The sequence below is a fragment of the Xenopus tropicalis genome, chromosome 5 (genome assembly GCF_000004195.4).
Source record: "Xenopus tropicalis strain Nigerian chromosome 5, UCB_Xtro_10.0, whole genome shotgun sequence".
Taxonomy (NCBI): Eukaryota; Metazoa; Chordata; class Amphibia; order Anura; family Pipidae; genus Xenopus; species Xenopus tropicalis.
Window position 1 is genome coordinate 105,093,982 of NC_030681.2, and position 21,251 is coordinate 105,115,232.

The 21,251-nt window shown below is 36.5% G+C and overlaps 1 protein-coding gene across 4 annotated transcripts in view; it reads right to left on the minus strand.

Moving 5' to 3' along the window:
* Positions 1-21,251, minus strand: part of fgf12 (fibroblast growth factor 12) — a 221,866-nt gene that overhangs the window by 57,658 nt on the left and 142,957 nt on the right. For all 4 annotated transcript variants that reach the window (XM_012962590.3, XM_031901424.1, XM_012962588.3 and 1 more), the window contains 2 exons: positions 4,121-4,231; positions 465-568 (listed from right to left, as the gene is read on the minus strand). In XM_012962590.3, coding sequence (XP_012818044.1) covers positions 465-568; positions 4,121-4,231 — 215 coding nt within the window. The remainder of the gene's footprint in view (positions 1-464; positions 569-4,120; positions 4,232-21,251) is intronic.

Genomic DNA, 21,251 nt, shown 5'->3' on the forward strand with positions numbered 1-21,251 from the left:
AGCCATCAGTGATGAAAGGACCTGAGTAGAAGTTAAGACTCTGGCTAGAGGTAGTGGGATAAAGGACATTTTATACTGTCTCATGATTTAATAGGAGGTCCAGGATTTCTCAATGGCATACTTTCTTTCTATATATAATATGCATTTATTTATGGCTATGCATTTGCAAATGTATTCAATAAAGTGCATGGGTGCTGGATACAAGCAGAGTTTGCTGGAACTGGAACATACAGTAAGGAGAGAAAGAGAAGTTAAAAATACAAACAGGCCACTGATATGTATAGAAGCCTACAGCGCTAAGGGCATTGCCACATTCTTTTATTTATCAGAGCATTTTGCAGGTTAAGTATACATTTTGTCATAGAAGCTTCAGGCACACTTGGAATGTCTATTGCAGCTTTTGTTTCTACAAGTTTCTACAATTCTAAAACTGTTGATATTTGTTTCTTTGAAACCAGACTTACTGAGCTGAAGAGAAAACCTTCGCCATTCATCGCCACATAGAGTCCAGCCTTCACTCCTTGTATTGCCACCACACGGAGACCCACAGGGATTAGATTAAAAAGGGCTACATTGGGGGGGAAAACAAGATGTAAGAATATTTTCCTTCATTACAATACTAAAAATTATAAAGATGTCCAAATTAGATTTGAAAGGACAGAAAGGTGATATTGTTGTGGAAAAACAGGGTGGCTATATTAAGTAAGGATAATGAATTGCATAGGGGGCCTTTAAGAGACAATGAGCAACCTATACTGGAATTATGGGGTATGACGATAGGCAACAGCTTATAGAGGCAAGGACAAAGTGACAGTGTAGATGAGTTAGGGTGATTAATGTGCAACAGGCCTTGACAGCAGAGATAGTGGCAACAAACAAGGAAAGCAGAAATGAAGTGAGTAATGACACAAAAGAAGTCTTTATGAAAAAGAGAAAGAAAACTCAAGACATTGTCCAATGACAGGAAGAAATCTAAGCTATTGTAAAAAGGAGGGGGGAGTTGTAATAGCAATAAGGCTAGCATAAAACAGCAGGTTATATAAGTACTTACTATAATGACACACTTTAGCTGCAACGCTCCCTAGGTATCTAATAAAAACAACTTCTTCTAAACTGCATGTAGTGTGTTTAAAAACAGACTCACCAAACCTCACCAAACAAATGTGGCCAGCTTATACCCTGCATCTGTATAACAGACATTTAAGCAGCAGTCCATGAAATAGAATCTGATCACACTGATAATAATGTGCTCTAGCAAATGAAAATAATAGTGGAGAGATTTATAAAAAGTCCGAATTGGGATCTCTGGCAATTTCCTGGCATTTTCCCAGCAGTTTAAATTATTTCACGTTTACTAACCTTTTCTTGACATTTTTGAATTTTATTAACGATTGTTCTCATCTATGAAAACATTTCTCACTTTACCTACTGGCTTTTTGTCAGGTTTGAACACAAGATTTTCATTATTTTCTATGGCACAAAGCTGTCCATTCAATCAGGGAACCATTTTGTAAGCCAACATAGAATGGGTATTGTGTTAATTGTAATATCTATGTGATAATTTTACGAATCTATAAAATCTTATATATATTTCAACTGGTACTCACTTACATTTGAACATGCAGCCTCATTTACAAAGCCTCTGGCGTAGTTCAAAGTGTACAAAATGCACTTTGCATCTTGCCAAAGTTTGCAGTCTGTGGTGCCATTTCTGCTCTTAGAACAGAGGGTAAAGAGGTTTGCATCATTTAGGATGCAGTTTTCCGAAGTTTGGCAGTGCTGCAACAAGAGATGGTAGTAGGTGGGCAGCACAGAGTCTCTCTGGGATACCCCCTAGTTAGTGGGTAAAACTCTTTGGGCTTGGATGGCTTGGATGATTTCTTGAACAAGCAAAAGACTACAGTAACTGTAAGATATTCAGTTAGTTTAGTACAGGTATAGGACCCGTTATCTAGAATGCTCCAGACCAAGGGTATTCCGAATAAGGGGACTTTCCGTAATGTGGATCTCCATACCTTAAGTCTACTAAAAAATCAACAAAACATAAATTAAACCTAATAAGATTGTTTTGCCTCCAATAAGGATTATTTATATCTTAGTTGGGATCAAGTAGAAGGTACTGTTTTGTTAATACAGAGAAAAAGGAAATCAGTTTTAAAATTCTGAATTATTTGATTAAAATGGAGTCTATGGGAGATGGACTTTCAGTAATTCGGAGCTTTCTGGATAACGGGTTTCCGGATAAGGGATGTTACCGAGACTTTCCTTCTTTCCAGAATTTTAATCTCCATATGATAAGTCTAATAAAAAAATCATTTAAACGTAATTAAACTCAATAGTATTGTTTTGCTATCAAAAAGAATTAATTATACCTTAGTTGGGATCAAGTACAAGGTACTGTTTTATAATTATAGAGAGAAAGAAAATAATTTTTAAATATGTGAATTAATTAAAATGGAGTCTATGGAATATGGCCTTTCCATTATTCGGAGATTTATGGATAACAGGTTTGGGATAACCGATCCCATACCTGTATAGTTTTTAGTATATATATTTTGTATATATGTGAGTGTTTTGGTAGGTCTTTATAGCTATATGTGTGTGTTTTATATACCTGTTGTCCCTGATGAAAGTTCCATTTAGGAACTGAAACGTCGGACTGAATAAAGCGTCACATATATTTATTTAAAACTACGAGACTCCTGTGTGAAAATTCTTGCGTGTGCCGCCACTCTCTGTCTCTCTCTCTCTCTCTCTCTCTCTCTCTATATATATATATATGGAAGTCCAAAAATTGGGTGCACACCAGGATATTTTTTAAAGATTAAAACGTTGCTTTTATTTAAACATGCTGTTAAAACAGGCCATCGTTTCGGTCTCCTCCTAAGACCATTATCAATTATATATATTATATATATATATATATATGTACACTGGGGTTTATTTGGAGATGATGAACTTGATAGGTTTTGTTTTATGTTTTGTTTTTTTTTCCAACCAAAGTTAACTATTTAAATATGTAATTATGTAAGGTTGGCCAGTGTGCCAGGAACCCTGTACTTACCTGCCTGTGACAGTACAGGGGTCCCTTGCACCCAAATTATGGTAAACTTTTAGTCCAGTGCAAGAGAGAAGAACCCAGCATGTACCGTCCATTGCCCTGGGCACAAGTGATCTGTGTATGAGACAATTTTGTGACTCAGTCCAGAAATTCAGCTCTTTCATTGCAGAGAGTGCAGCAGATCCAAAATAACCTCTGCAATAGTATTTTAAGATTAAATTCACTGGTGGTAATAGAACCCACAATCTATTTTTGTGTAGATTAAAGTGGATTTGATTTTGCATTTTGTTTTGTTTTTAAATTCAGATTTGCTTTGAGAAAAAAACAAAGCACAATTTGGTGGTGGCATGATGCAGACCAGGGAGAAACAGGGCCTGATATACAAACATAAACACTAAAATGCACCAAAGAAATCAGATCTTTGCTTTCCTTTCCTAACTTATACCAGACTGATCAAAATTACTTGCTAAAAGGTTGCTACTGGAAACCTTTGTTAGTATTTTTCTTAACAGATTTGCTGCTCTGGCTGACCACATTACCAGATGTACAACAAGCTTTAGCCCAGTGGTAGGGACATTTACATTTGGGCTCCTCTTTTCAGCCTCTATTCAGGGCTTCTCTTAGCGCATACAAAGATTACAGATATAGAAAAACAATGGTGTCGCAGCCGCCTTTCAGCCATATTTCTAAAAATATCTAGGAAAGTAAATACATTTTTACCCCAAAACTCACCATATTTGACCTTTACACTAGGCTTTTAGGTGTATATATGGACATCAAACTAATCTACAGGCTGGACCCCCATGACACTGCTTCAGTCCAACAATTTGGGAACCACTAATATAGAACCACAGGCATAGGAAGGCAAGCTATCAAGCATTAATGACTACATCTTGAAACCCTACTGCTCCAATGGGATTTTTATGTGCCAGCATTAATGAGTAGTCCCTTCATAAGCCTTATTAAATCCTTTTTAATATCTGAACCCAGATGTTATAATATATTGAGCATTACATACACACACACACACACATAGCCAAAAATTGTTGATGTTCTTACTGTAGTCACTGTTTTCGTCCTTTGTTCCATCAATAGTGCCATCTGGGTGCATCTGCAGGAAGTATCCCTGCTGGCTGAATAACCTTGTCACAATTCCTTTCAGCTGGGGTTCTGTAGAAATAAACACCAGAATACAACATTTAGAACTACTGTGCTCGGTGACTTACATGGGTTAAAATGCTGAGTCACTAGGATAGAATGCACATAAACTAATAACAGTTGGCTGGATCACCTGCATCTAGCTTCGTCCCACTGTGAGTCTGGGAGGAGAATTTGTATTAAAAGTGATGCTCAAACTACTGTAAAGCAAATTAAGGCTAATAGATAAACAATGTAGAAAAGTCTGCTTCACTGCAAGGTCACACTAATCTTTAGGAATAACCTCTCAGACCTGCATCTGGATTTTCCTTTGCAATGAAGTTTGGAGAGTAAACTGAAAAAGCAAACTCCCAAGATTCACATCATGTAATGTTATAATGGAGTGCAGAGTTAGTCAAGCTTTGTCTTGCCATTGGGGAAACCACATTTCATTATAAAACAACAAGTGGCAACCTAGAGAATCCCTTGCTCTTTCCTTATACTGTTTGCTTTCTGTTCCTCTTAGGGCTTTGCTATTCTGCACAGAGAGCTGTATTAATGTGCACAAATAGACTCCCACAAAGTAGGAGATGCCATATTGAATTCTATGATTTACAGATGAAAACTTTAATGAATCAGAAAACTCTGGTGGTGCAATGGTTAAACAAAAATAGTAGAATGTTTTGTGCTTATAATATAAAATGTGAATAAAATGCCATTGGAGTACATTATTATTAAAATGCCTAAAACCTTTATTGCAATATTAATGCTCAACTGGTTAGTATGTTGTTTTGAACTTCAGCTCCCAGCTGAAAAACCTGCCTGACTGAGATCTGGGCATTTCAGGCCAGATGTCTGTAGGAGAGGCCCGTCAGTGGTGCCCATACAAGGGCAGATAAGATGCCGAGCCAGGCTAAAGGACTGATAGCGGCAGCTGGAATAGGCCAGTGTGTGGCCACCTTTACATAACATGAATTGCAATATAGGTATAATATATAAGCTTTACAAAGAGCACAGATCTAAGGTGAAAAATAAAATAACCTTCACGTTATAATCTTGGCAGTGGCAGGTGCTAGTCTAGAAAACCAGTCAACAAACATCAAAAGAGGCCAGCTTCATCCTTGGGTTCTTGCATCCCAGTAAATGTGTTACATTGGCTTCATTAGCTGGCAATCTGTTCCATCTGACAATCTGGCACTTCAACAGTGAAACTCTGTAACTGTGGCACAATTGTATTTATGAAATGCTGCTGGGTAAACCTCCTTTTATCACTTGGATCCAAAGACAGATGTTCTCTCTGCCTTGCAGAATCCCATGTGATGTGTGTCTTACACGTTATTAAACACATTCTGTCAGAATGCAAAAAACCTGAAGCAAATGGATCTCTGAGGTCCCAGTTTGTGCACCTCCTGTTCCTCAATGAAGCCTCAGTTTGCTAGAGAGAGCAGCAAAGTGTCATTCTGGTATACCACTGAGCCAGTATATGTTCACCACAGTCATACACTATGATATTCAGTTACACTGCAATATTTCCAAGGGAGGATAAGAGAAAAGCTATAGCTCGCCTTTCTTTGCTGCCTTTCAGGTTTGCATATCCAGTGCTACAGTAAACCTGAGTTAAGCCGATAAAGGACTACAGGCATGGGATCCATTCTCCAAAAACATGTTATGCAGAAAGCTCAGCATTATGGGAAGGCCATCTCCCATAGCCCTATTTTAATAAAATATTTCTAATTTTTAAAAATGATTTCCCTTTTCCCTGTTATAATAAAGCAGTACCTTGTACTTGATGTCAGTGATTGTACCTTTCCTTCTCCTTTAAATGATTTTTTTAGTAGAGTTAAAAGCATGTAGATCCAAATTACATAAAGATCCTTGTCCAGAAAACCCCAGGTCCCAAGCATTCTGGATAACAGGTTTCATACAATAGGTGAAATGGGAGTCCAGAACTATATGTAAATGTATAGGCAATGAAAAACTTTAGATTACCAAGTCATTTTTACGGATGACAAAAAGGTAATCCCAATCCTACTTCTTTACATTTACATTTCTGGTTCCATTTTTTTTCACTTTCTCCACACCCAAAAGCATTATAATGCATTCAAGATGCTGGCTTAGGAATTTTTGCACAAGGAGAGCCTTTCCTGTGGCATGTTAGTGGCACAGCTTCTTCTAGCCCTACCATGTGTAAGTTTAGGATCACATACATTCTCCAAATGGCAGAGACTGACCTCTGTGTCTCGCCAGCAGTAAAAGAGCTGAACAAGCAAAGCAGAAAGCCAAGGTACATGGGAAGAACAGTTAAGGGGATTTAAAGGAACAGTAACACCAAAAAATGAAAGTGTAGCAAAGTAATTAATATATTATAGAATATTGCCCTGCACATGTAAAAGTTGTGTGTTTGCTTCAGAAACACGACTATAGTTTATATAAACCAAGCTGCTGTGTAGCCACGGGGGCAGTCATTCAAGCTGGAAAAAAAGAATTAAAAAAGTACAGGTTACACAGCAGATAACAGATAAGCCCACTGTGTTCTACAGAGCTTATCTGTTATCTGTTTACATAACCTGAGCCTTTTCCCCTTTTTTCCAGTTTGAATGGCTGCCCCCATGGCTACACAACAACTTTTTTATATAAACTATAGTAGTGTTACTGAAGCAAACACACCGCTTTTACCAGTGCAGGGCAACAGTACGTTATATTTTAATTACTTTAAAACATTTACATTTTTTGGTGTTACTGTTCCTTTAACAAATGTTATGAAAAAGGCCCAATAAATAGCGACTGTCTATGGCATCTACTGCAGCCCCTCTGGCATTTTCCAGAATTCACAGATTGCCAGGGGGGCCCGGACAAGAGCATAAACGAGCAAGAAGTACAAGGCAAGGTTACTTTATTCTTTGAATACAAAATAGTACAAGGAACATGGCAAGCTAATAAAAATATCATTCTCACTATGGTCGCCTTGAGTATAAGCTTGTCTCCTGCGCGCCTAAACTCACAAATTACCCTGAAATGCTTTTAAACATTGTTAAGTACAATTAACATATCTGAAACAGTAATTTATACATAGCATCATTCCTTCTCTAAGCTCTTCCCTGCACACTGCAATATCACAAGGTGTCAGATTTTATGACTCGGCTCAGACTCTCATCTTCCTTTGCACAAAAGATAACATTTAAATCAGGTCACACAGAACCTTTCAATTACTGGAACTCATTCCTGCTTCAGTGCATAGGGAAGCGTTAGTTTCACAAAATGTCATGATGCTCAACAATAGGTTAGAGAGGCTGAGAGTTAGCCCATAGTTTAACTTGAGCATAAGGGCAAAGACAGGGTGAAAAGACAACACAAAATTGCCAGATGCATTACCAATAAACAAATGATTACACATTCTGCAGAAGAATAAACAAGTGCTGCAGATGAGTCTATTCACGACAAGCTGCTGTGATTTATGATTATCAGTTGGCATCTGCAATGATGCAGAAAACATGCTTCTGAAATGCAGACAAGCATCTCCTAAAGATTTAGTCATCTCAGTATATAATGTATACAGCCATTTACACATATATACAGTACATACACAATCAGAGGACTAGTTATTTTGACTGTCAAATATTAAGAAACAGGAACACTAAAATCTGCAGAGATAAAATTTGGAAATTCAGAGTCATTTCAGATAATGGTGATCATTGTATATGCAAACACATACGTTTAAAGGGGTAGTATTGTCACCAATTATTTCCTTTTTCAATAACAGTGTTTGAGGTTTATGCACTTTTTATTTCTAGGCAGTCTCTTACTAACTATTGTATGTCCAGTTGTAACACCTTGCCTGAAAAAAAATTACAAAGTGGCAGGCACAGCAGGTTTCATGTTTCTGAGTTAATTAGTCCAAAGCAGGGGTCCTCAACCTTTTTTTTTACCTGTGAGCCACATTTAAATATAAAAAGTGGTGGGGAGTAACACAAGCAAGAGAAAAGCCCCTCTGGGTTGTCAAATAAGTGCTCTTGTTTGTTATTTGGAAGACCCTGCAGACTTCCAGCCCACAGGATGTTTTTTTTGGTGTTTGAAAGTAAACTTGTACCTTTATACCCCAAAACTTGTCTACAAGTCAGGAATTTAAAAAAAATGAGCATCTGCTTTGTTCAATAGGAGCAACAACAAAGGGGTTGGTGGTCAACTGGTCTGTAGGAATCACCCTTACCTTGCTAAGCTTTACCTTAACCTTTACGCTTAAAATCCTGCTTTGATTCACATTCCAAACAATGTGGTCTGAATGAGATGTTACAAAGATAACTAGAATGTCAGCCATAAAGCATAACAAAACTGCTGTTTTTCAAGCGAAAGGAAGGAGAGTTCACTGCTGGCTAAAAATCATGAAAATTTCAGAGTAAGTAGGAGAAACAAAAAACACAAAACAAGATGATAGAAGCGCAAAGGCAACAGAAAAAGACAAAAAACAGAAAGCAGCCAAAATGGAGTGAAAAGTGAAAAGAAGAAGAACACCAGAAGTGGAACATGGGACACATAACAAAGGTTAAAGAAAAAGTGACCAAGAAATGTTTACAGACCAAAATCACTATTCTGGTGTAATGATGAGATATATCATTTAGATTGTGCAGTCATGTGGCACTGGCAACTCTTATAAGGTCCTATCAATAATATATGTAGAACCAAGTTGCTCTGTAAGTACACTTGATGGTAACTTAGCTACCATACAGTACTACCACGCCAACTACAAAACAGCCCTTCTGGGTTTTTTTAACAATTGAAATATTTTGTAGTAACCATAAGTCATGAAGCTCCACATTAAGTCTTTTCTGCAAAACCCAACACTCAGCCATTTTAGATAACACATCCTATACCTGTACTTATAAGGAAAAGATGTGAGGCTCTCCCTATTTCATTGCAAATTATTCAATTAAATTAATTACTCTACTGACTGCCTCTTTGGTGCCGACACTCTACCCTTTTATGCACATTCTGATCAAAATTCATAGTGCATAGTTACACTGGCGGCAGAATGATTTCTACATCTCTCCTGCATTAAAGAGAAGGTCAGGTTGACTTAATATATTGATATATTAATGCAAGAGCTGTAGTTCTATCTTCATACATCTGCGCTCCCCTCTCTTTGTTATGACTTTCCTCACAGTGCACGGCGACATAAAATGTTTTGCATTGTAATTGTCTTCTCAACATCACAAAATATGACCTCGCTTGCATTGTGATGTCGGAAAACCCTTTAAGTGCAGTGACCACTATAGCTTTAGTTGATTTGTGGCCATTTTTCCTCTTGAGTGGGTAGCCCCATGAACATTTCAGACACTAGGCAAGTATAACTCACTTAGCTACAAGAAAGCCTGTTGGATAATATCTTTCTTCTTCTAAGGACACCTGCAGGTCATCAAGTGAAGAGCTCAGGAAATGTTCCACTGATGAGTTGTAAATTATTCAGCATAGATCTTAGCCACCAAATGGTTATCTTGGGGTTCATAAGGCTTAAAATATGCTTTAATATCAATGCCACGCAGCTGCATGATATTATGGTCTATTAAAGTTTTAGATGCTACTGGCAGCACAGTTAGACAACACAGATGGCCTATTCACCAACTCTCTGGCTGCACCCGCTGAAATTAAGTGCAATATGGGTGCTTCCTAAGAGCTATCATATAGTAAGTGCTGGTTCTTGTTACACTATGGAGTTAAATACAAAAAGGACCACAGGAAGGCACCTTTAAGCCAAAGTTTGACAGTAAAACATAATAATAACCTCCCAGTCCCGTAATAATTAAAGACAATCTTTCTCTTTCTCTCTCTCTCTCTCTCTCTCTCTCTCTCTCTCTCTCTCTCTCTCTCTATATATATATATATATATATATATATATATATATATATATATATATATATATATTCTGTATAATTTTACTGTTATATGATGAACCTTTTCTATAAAATGTTAGAAAATGAAGTAGGATAACTAAAACAAATTATATATAAATATATGTGTGTGTGTGTGTGTGTGTGTGTATTTTGTATATACAACATCAATTTCTCTCTAAAAACAAAAAACAATTGTATTCAATTTAGAGAAGGGCAATAGTTCACAGATCATTTTGTATCTTTAATTTTTCCATAGGTCCAAAATATACATATTTTTGAAAGCTCTCTTAATTGGCCTTTTTTACTGTTTACAACCAAGCAAATGTACAATCTGTATAAAGGTGGGATGGACAAATTCTGATATAAAATAATACTATTAGCAAGAAAACTTGGGAGCATAATAAATATGGAACATTCTCTTGCACTAGAATTACACTCTTTCCCAATTTATACATATGGCTCCATGTTTATAATAACAGGCTGGCAGTATCTTAACTATTGGTGAGGGCGATCTCCAGTGAATTTATAACAGAGTAATTGCTTGGCAAACATTTATGCAAGATAGTCACAAAGAGCTGCTATTTTTAAAACACAAGTAAAATACATGGTGCACTTGCAACAATGAATTATAATTTTTCTTCTCCAGATATGAAATATAGAAATTGCTAACCCTTCCCATAATAGAGGGCACCACTTGTAAATTGCTAACCATGCATATAATGGAGGGCGCTATCTTAGAAGAATAAATATTCATTCAGTACTGTGTGAATTTCATAGAACTGAAGTAGTGGTGTCTGATTTTATTTTGCCACCTTATTACCATGCTCATGATAGACAAAGATCTACAGGTTCTTAAGGTATAAAAGGCTATCAACCCCAGTTATGTAACTTTTCAGATGGATTGCCATTTGGGAGTATAGACCCAGATAAAGTGCAAGTTCACAAAAAGCAGTTCCTCATCATAGATATAATGACATCTCCTGTTTGAATAAAAATAAAAAACAAAGAGTCTGAAGACCTCTACTATAAACAAATATTTTTTACCACCTTGCTGCTTGCATTGAGGCATTTCAGGGGATGTCACATTATGACGCCCACCCAGTATACTGCACTGCCAGGTACAGCAGCTCTATATGCTTAGAGAGGCACAAATCTTCTGTTCTACCATTTTCTTCTTTTTACTATGTGATTAGTGAAACTGATTTTTGATTAGCAAAAATGTGTGAAACAGTAGAATTTCATCAAAGTGCATTTCAGTTAATGACAAAAAACATGTAATGTAATGATATTATAGTTTACATGTTTTTATCTCTACATTGACCTTCCTTGTCAGAGAAGCATCTTCTCAGTAAGCCAATTTCTTCAAAACATGGCGTCTGGACAAATCCTTAGATAGACAGTAGGAGGGCCAGCGATGGTTCCAATTCCATTGCTTAATGTGGAAGGCATGGGGTGGATAATAATGACACCTTTTTTCTGGAGCAGCAGAGTACTTTTTACCCCAAAAAACAAATTGCATAATGAAATTCAAGCTTGGAAAATTTTCGCCACAGGTGATACCGCGACATTTCTAATAGGTGAAAAGGCTCTATCATCCCTACTCTCTGCCAGTTTTCTTATTATTTTCCCTGCCATGACCCTCTGTTTTATATCCTACATTTACCTCTCTATTCTTTGTAGTTTTCTTAGCTTTCCTTGTCTCTTCCAAGTCTTCATTCACCTTTTTACCCCTTCTCTAATGCATTCCCCCTCTTCATTTGGTTTGCTCTCCCTTAACCTAACCCTCTCTCCTTTTTCCTCTGTTCTTTCCTTTTTTTCTATCATTCATTTTATTATTTCTTTTAGTCCTCTTTACAGCTCCCCTTTCTATTGTGTTTACATCTAACACTCCCCTTAATTTCACTGCCTATTCCTTCAGATTTGCCCCTCCATGAGTAACAATAAGCTCTTCCACGATAAACAGCATTACAATAGGTAATGAGTTTACTTGACAAAGTACACAGAAAACTGTTTTCTGCCTTAACTCTATATCCACTACAATATCTTTCTGTATCAAAAAGCTGCGCATAGTGCATCTGGAAGGTTTAAATGACTGAAATAGAGCTTGCCTGTGATAAATTGTAGCATAGATCTGAAAATCCTTTTTTAGATTATTGTTTAATTACTTTTTAATCAACTGACCAATCAATATTGTGCATACTATCTCTAAGCGAAAAAGGTTTTAGCTAGACAATCAAAATATTTCCAAACACGATAATAAGCAGCATACAGACTCAAAAGTGTCTATATTGTACACATTTTGCCACTAAGTCTTTATATATGTTATCTTTTTCACGATAATAAGCAGCATACAGACTCAAAAGTGTTGTCAAAATTCCAAAAAATGTATTGTGAATTGTCCATATTGTGCACATTTTGCCACTAAGTCTTTATATATGTTTTCTTTTCCAAGACTGACCTTTCAGTAATGGCTTTGCTTTAGAGTTGAGAACAAAACAGAATGAATCTACAGAAAAGATTTTGATGCTGGATACAAAATGACCATCATCTCGCTGTATACCTTCGATAAACAGTGTACCCTTGAAGCAGTTAGATTCCATTAACCTCAAAGCCTGCTCCCTTGTACCATTTTCCTTGTCAGTTGGACTGTGCACTGTGACTCTCTTTCCACTCAACATTCTCTTCAAGGAATGCAATAGAATCCAGTGATGAAATCATCCTACTTATGGCACACTACCACCAATCTCCTTGTTAGTGACTCATGCAACAGAATGTTTAACCTAGATGTAAATTTATACTTTTTCTCTGCATTTATATTTCTACAGTTCTTTACTATAGTCATCTATAACACTTTCCTCAGTCTTTAATGTGGATCATGTTGTTGTATAGCTCAAATTAATTCACACACTGCCCTTGGCTGCTTGAACACATTAGAAGCTTCCAAAAGCCTGCCTGAAGAGCTAATAGCACTTGAATGGTGTGTTAATATACTGTACAAACAGGTCTGGACTGGGATTCACAATAGGTCCTGGCATTTCAATCACAGAGGCCCAAACAGCACCCCCCCCCCCCCCCACCAGCCCAATTAATAGTGACTGTCCATGGCATCTTACAGCAGCCCCCCTGGCATTTACCAAAATCCGCAGATTACCTGTCCGGGCGTGTGTACAAATGCTTGTGCTGTTGTCACCGAATTTTAGTTGTCAAAAGCCTGTACTTACACCCACTACTGAAAAATATTTTTGTTCGATGGTTTATATGAGATTTCATTCAGTGTGCAGAGAGTCACAACTGTGTTTAGCTCCCTAAAATCCAAGCGTTGATCTTCTATCAGGCCCTCAAAATCTATATGGGATCTATGTAAATGGCTTCCTAATTGAAGCTCACAAGTAGAAAGGTGGGGTCCAGATGCACATGCATCAGGCCTATAATTTATCTCCAGAAGATAAACCATACCCATAACCTGAAATAATTTATTAAAAAAGCAAATCACATGCAAAAAAACGCTATGGTACATTTAACCATAGGCCTATAGTTCATATCCTTTCAACAATAACTCAGTTACATTAAAGGGTGCATTAACTAACCTGTAGCTTTTTCAGATCAGGGTTTTTGATGCCAAAAAAGTTGCAGGAAAACTCTCCAAGGTCATGTAGAAGTCAATGCGATTTGTCTGCAACTTTTTTCCACATGTGCTTTTTCACTTGGGATTTTTTGATAAATGTCTGTTTGTGGAAATGAGTTTATTTGTGTTTTCAAAGAAAAGAAAATGAGATAAATTCAAGTTTTAGTAAGTCTGCCCCTTATTTTTCCATCCAGTTCAGTTCTGTTCTAATACTCTTAGAGATGAAGCCTCTAGAACAGGGTTTCTCAGCCCTTTCCTTTGGAGACCCAAGTACCGTTTGGGAATCAGCATTGATTTTTGTCTACAGTAAAAAAGTTTTTTTTACATTATTAAAGGAGATCATGGTGATTCAGCATTTTTGGACCCCCAACCCAAAGGTTAAGAATTCCTGCATTGAAACATAACATAATGTCCTGTGTTAAGTTTGAAACTGACATTATTTCCTGCATAAAAATAAGTATGTATAATCCAGTTCTCTACTTGTATGGTTTGTAGTTTGGCTTAGATGGCTTCTGCTGCAATGCATAACTGAAATGCTGCCTTTAGATATATATCCCCTTATCCCAGGAGTCTCTTTCATTGCATCTGATAAGAGGGAATATTTTTTGAATAGCAGCATTTCTCAATAATTATCTGAAGATTATATTTACTACTATTCTTACTATCAAATGAGAATGTATTGAATAATTCCAGGGGCTGTTCCCCAGCAATATGAAGAAAGAGAAATGACTGAATGACTTGCTTGCACCTCCAGTAGCAGGCAGATATAATTCAAAGCACTTCCATCTCTAGTTTTCTGATTGGTTACCCTGTAATAAGTCGGGTTTTTGAACCATAATTCGAACTGTGCAAAAAAACCTAAAAAAATCAAACTTGAATGTTCATGAATCTCCTCGTATATGTTGCCAAATGTGTGAATGTGTGTGGGCAGCTATCCTATACAAAAAGAATTATTGGTCTGCTCTTTGGTCAGCTGGGTCAGGTCTAGAAGAATATTCTGCTTTGTTCTCTTAAATACAACACAACAGCTTTTCCTTCTTGTCTCCAACTCTGACTATTTTACTTACTGGTTTTCAATATAAGGAAGGAACCTTGCTGGTAGATGGTATCTGTTGGAGGTCCATTTGTGAGCTAGAGGTACTGGTTGGGTACTGCTCTTTACAATATTGCAAATGAGTATGTAAGGCCGGAGCCTGAAGGATGGGGAATATTGATTTAGCAGGTGCCACTGGAAGCAGTAATTCATCACCATATACAATTAAACTACTGCAGAGAAGGAAATTCATGCAACACTCAATACTTCCCTCTTTTTAATTATCTCCACAGGTTCTGAACAGCGATTTTGATTTAAGAAGTTTTGTCCATGAGATTCATACAAAGATATATTTTGGTTACTTTTCTGTCTCCCGTGACTTCCAAACCCAGTCACCATCTTGTAAAATTCTAGCACTTTGTAGACAAGTATACTTGGTTGTTTTTGCCAAAGTGATACGCACTTAATATTGATACCTTTTTAAAAAGAGCTGTACAAATACCCAATAGCAAATTTAACATATTTTTGCTTATATTTTTTTTACAATGGACACAATAAATATTATATTTAATTTGTAGCATTTGTTCACCTCATGAATAGCTATGTAACACTGTAGGCTATTTGCTCCACTTTATCTGACTGCTGTAATTATTTATCTCAGTCCTGCAATGCATTCAGCAAACAAGGATCGATGCATAGTTGATGGCTTTGGGGTTATCTCCTTATGCAGGAGGTTTTTCCAGATCTGTTACTATGTTGAAATCTGGAAGAATAAAACAAATCCAACATGTACCACCACACTCACATGACTGTCAGTTCTGCCTGCCACCTTATACAAGAGCAAGACATGATAATGGCAGTTCAATATTATCCACAGGGACTATTGCAGTCAAGTGTTGTATAATAACTCTCTGCACAGTGGTATGGGGTCGCCACCTCCAAAATAATGGATCAAAATGTAAAAGGATGCATAGCACTACACTGGGTCCTTCCCATATGGTCTGAAACATATAGCACTATGTATGCACCGACGCAAGGTCTCCAGTGGATTCCTTTTACATTTTGATCCATGATACTGACAGGCAGATCTGTACAATTATGTAAGCTTGGGACTGTACCAGTGCTAGCAAAGTTACCCCATCCCTCAACAGAATACTGAGAAAACACAACATACCTGCAGCAGAAAACATTCTGATGTCAGTTATTTGAATGTTCTTTTATAGGGGATGATGTATCCTCCTTCATAGGTGATTAGCTAACAGGGCCACCAACAATGCAACAATCTGTAGCTACTGTACTGCCACACAACAAATTACAATGCTCCCAATATGGGTAACAAAAGCACATTGAACTAATTGCATAGCTGAGCAGTTAGCCAGCGTACGATTAATTTAAATTTGTATATTGACATGTCAATAAATCTAATTTAAGATTGTATATGCCCTTTTTTCTTTCATTGATTGTAAACTGCTCCATAATTAAATATATATACAATCAACATGGGAGCTCCAAAATAAGAATAACGTTACGTTCTTTTAGTAAATTACGCAATCAGTTCTACATAACATTCTGCACTGCCTAACCAAACAGTACAACAATTATTTAACAGCACAAATATTCCATAAGAAAAGAGTAAAGTGGATAAGGCACAAATGATAGATTTTATTTACATTCAGTTAAAGTTAGGCACTTACCACAAATATATAGCTTTTATAAAAATAGTTGAAAACTGTGTTAAGCTTATTCCTGCTAAGGGCTCAGAATTCTTCAGTAATATAAAATGGGTAGGATCTGAGACCTGTATGGTCTGAGAACTGTTATATGGACAAATCAATCAATTACTCAATGCACACCTATTTAAACCTCTATGTAAATGCTCTTTATATAGCAGATGTTCACAAAACAATTAGCACAATTACAGTGCATAATATACATACCACCAAAAAGCTGACACATATGGACTGAGAAAATCCCAATGTTTCAGAACCCAGTCCTTTGTCAAGAAGATTCGCTTAGAATCTCACACTACAGGTTACATCTGCTACACAGCGTGGCTTTACTTATTAAGGAGTTTATGTCTTTCCTGATAGCAGGAAACTTTTCTCCAACTATATTTTAAAACCAAAATATAAATGCTTCCCTACAGAAAACTTTTAAAATGAAAAAGGGATCGGGATCTATGAGACTCTCGCACCACAGGTTACATCTGCCACACAGCGTGGCTTTACTTATTAAGGAGTTTATGGGGTCCATTCATGAAACCACACTTTTTTTTTTTAAGAAAAAAACGTATTTTTCCTAATTTTTAGAACTTTTCGTAATGACTACGATAATATCGTTGAAATTGCACGACTTTTTTGTGGTTTTCGTTAACTTCCATGAAAAAGTTGTATTTTTCACAAAGACTACGACCATTTTGGAATTCATTCAAGCTTTGGTATCGTGACTAACTTTTGGCCAAGTTGGAGCTGTAGAGTGCCATTGAGTCTTATAGAAGATTTCCAAAATCATGCATTGAAGTTTCAAAGCCAGCTTTTCACGCCGTTTACGATCGGATCAGAAAATATTGTGACTTTTGGATCGCAACCATGATATTTTCGTATGACCAACAAAATAATTTTCACACATCGTGGTTACTCTGAAATTTTTCCAATCGTGCTTTTAACTAGAGAAAATTTGTGGTTTCACGAATGGCCCCCTATGTCTTTCTTTTTAATCAATAAATGGTTGTATTTGTCATTATTACTGACATGAATTAAATTATGGAACTAAGTATGTTGCCTAGCCTATTTATAGGCAGGCTATTTACAATAGCTTACGTGTAAAACAAAAATACACCCAATTATAGGTATGCTTTATTAACTGATGGTTAAAATGTTTCATTTTTGAAGGTGAACTTTCCCTTTAATTTAGGTAACAGAAGCATACCCAGTTCCTCCAGAGAGAAACAAGGTACTGCATAAACATATTTTGAGCAATATTACAATGCAACCCATTGATTTACAGTGGAGAGGGGAAATATGGGCCTCTTGTGTATTAAATACTGATTTAATGAGCTTCACCTAAAATACATTTGTCCTTAACCAAATCAATGGCTTTCCCTTTTAGAGTGCTTAAGCAAATCTGCGCTTTTGTGGAGAATCCCTATTAAACCCAGTTCACAGGTTAGTGAGCAGAAGGAGGTCACCGCACTGTGCATGGACTACAAATCAGCATTCCTTCATGCGAACGGTGATCAACTCTCTGCAGTCGATAAACTGTTTAACCTCTTCAGCTACTGCCTGCTGCGTTCTACACTTCCAACAGATGCAGTAGACATACACAGAGTAAAAAAAAAGGTACTCAACATGCACACATATTGCTTTGCTTAAAGCATTCACACAAAAGCTGTGAGTGATCATATTCTAGCCTTGTTAATATCACAGCTTCATGGAGAGTACAAAAGCAGCCTCAGTAACCAAAAGATTCATTTTCAGAGAGGCTGGTAATATTTCAACAAAATGAAATATAAATTATGAATGTGAAAGGACAGAGCTTCTCCTTATTGATGTAGTGACAAGACTTGTCTTTGCCGCACATGGGGATGAACCCTGTCAGATATATTTGATGAAAACCCCCTTGACCATTCTAAGACAGCCTGCTTGCTAAATGAGTCCTTGTCCTACATTCTGCAGTATCCAAAAGACCTGCAATGTCTGGACGTGCAGGCAGAAATTATTGTAGCATACAAATCAAATTCTAAGGCTTAATGTTGAGGACAAAACTTGTGCCCATACACTACACTAGATTTATTCTAGTTTTTTTTTAATAAATAAAAATCCTATTGTGTATTTTTTTTTTTCCTGGCCCACTTTTACAGACAAAAAATTGATATATATGGCCCCATATACATCCAAAACAGAGCCATATAGGTATTATTGTACAGGCTGTAAAATGCATTGAAATATAACTGAGCCATAATATACAAATTTGTCATTGCATTGACAGAAATTATGGAAAGTAACTGCATAGAGAGAGAGAGAGAGAGAGAGAGAGAGAAGGGGAGAGAAAAAGAGATCTGGGACTAGGAAAGGAAAGCTATGTGCGTGGGTGGCTGGGTGGAACGCACATGAATTTAATACTTTAGTCAAGCATATTCTTAGGCCTTCAAATCCATTACTAGACCCAGAGCACCTGAATATATAAGCAACGTAGCTCTACCATAGCCTCAGCATTGTATAAATGATTCAGAGAAAAAAAAAACACCACAGCTTACCCAGACAGAACATATTGTTAACTGGAGTTTCTCATCAAATTATATAGGCACTTATAGAACAGCAGTGTTTAGGACACCATTTGTACCCATCAACAACTGGAAATTTAGAGGCCTATTTATCAAAATTCGGATTTGGATACTTGTAGAGGTTTTTTTTATACCATGAGTAAATTCACATTTTAAAAGAGCATGAATGTGTCCTTAGTTGAAAACAAAAACAATTATAAAAAGCTCAATAAAAACATGGAATGAATGAATACAAACACGACAATGAAAATCTCAAAATCCTCATCTGTGTAAGAATTTTGTGCGAGTTAAATAAATATTTTACAATTTGCAAAGGACAGCTTCCATTGACTTCTACATGACCTCACCAGCTTTTATATGACAACATTTTTCATTACAGTTTTTTTTGTTTGTTTTTCCACATAATAAATATCAAAGTTCATGTAATATTCTAAATATCTAATAATCTAATTTGCCCTAAAATGTTTGATTTGGGAAATTGGCCCCTTACTCTTTAAAGTAAAAATTGTATATAAAACAATTATATTGTATATATTTCCTTTTATTAATTCCAGACAATGGCCAGTACATGGGTCTTAGCCTCATTTAGATCACTATGGGACACAGCATGCACAGAAAGCCCTGTATTTACTGCCCACCTTAAAACTGCGTACAGTGTCACACTGGGAGAGGTGGGGTCCACCAGAAAACTCAAGATATGGGCTCACCCCCAGCTAAGGGAACATTTCAGCTATTAAAACATACCAAACTACACTTCGCAACAGCACTTACTAGGTTAGTCAAAGGTTTTTATATAAGCATTTATACAAACAAAAAATATTGCTAATAATATCTCTCACATAGAATTTCTGGTGCAAATAACCAGCTGAGTATTTGACCATGCGATTCACACTTGAAAGGACTTTGCTACAATCTTGCCAAAGGCTTAAGCAGACCAAAGAAATTTTACACCCCCTACTCTTTCCTCTATTAAAATGATACTTCTTTTATTTCCTCTTTTTATTTGTCTAAAAAAAATAATAGGCTAAATTGCAAACTATCAAGGTGGCTCTTGTGACAATGGCAAATATGGTTAGATCTGTGGCTAAATTTGACTTCTGTTACTGACTGTGTTAAATGAAAGAAGAAAAATTAAATTAAATGTAGAAGAAAATTTTGTTTGGGATTTTGATGGACACTGGGCTAGCAGCAAATTAAAATCAGGTTCTGCAGATAATGCATATGGCATTCTTAGTTTTGACAGGTACAAAACATACTATGATTCTAATATCTGTCTAGAGCTGGCAAAAAAGCACATTTGTACAAAACCTGTAATCTGTAAGTACCTCAGTCATATGAAGGCTTGGTTAGTTGATTTCACCAGTATTGACCTGACAAGATATGAAACTATGCTGAGAAAAGAATTACTTGTGACAATGCATGGGGTCCTCAGCTAACCAAGACATGGCAGACATTTTCTCCAGTAGCATCCTATTAGAAATATTTTGACATGTAAAGAAACAGCATTATGGGCAAATCAAGGGTGTAGACAAAAGTTATATTATATCCATAGATCAGCATAAAATCAGCTAGATTTTCATGCTATAAAATGATGGGACATAGTGATTTACATTTTTCTACTCAGTGATAAAAACTTGCAGTCAAAAATACTGATTGCATCTCTTATTAAAATAAAGCAAAGGTGCTCATGTTTAAGAACAAGAGGCTTATATAAATGGTAAAATATGTAAATTGTAAGGAATAAGTTCATTCTCCAAAATATCAGCTGTGACTGAATCTTGATCTCTGCAAACCTAGGAGGGGTTTATAAGCACAATGTACTGTTAGTTTTAAGTACAAGTATAGTGAATTTAAAATGCAATAACGCTGCAGGTAAAGACACATCGGGGTTGATTCACTAAAGTGCGATCAATTTTATCGCACTTTTTTTGCGTTAAAATAGAAGCGAAAATTAGCACGCGATTCACTACAGTATTACCGCGTGCGGTAAGTCGCGTATCGCATATGTTATTTTTCGCGCAACCGCATATGTTAGTTTTAACGCATGCGTTAAATAGCGCGCTGAAAAGAATACTAACGCATGATTCACAATCACTTAGGCGCGCTAAATATCGCATTAGGCTATGCGAAAAATAACACCTACTTGAGGCTGGCAATAATAATAGAAAAGTACATTAAATGAGCTTTTGGCAATAAAATATGGACTTTGCAGTGCTATTTATTCAAG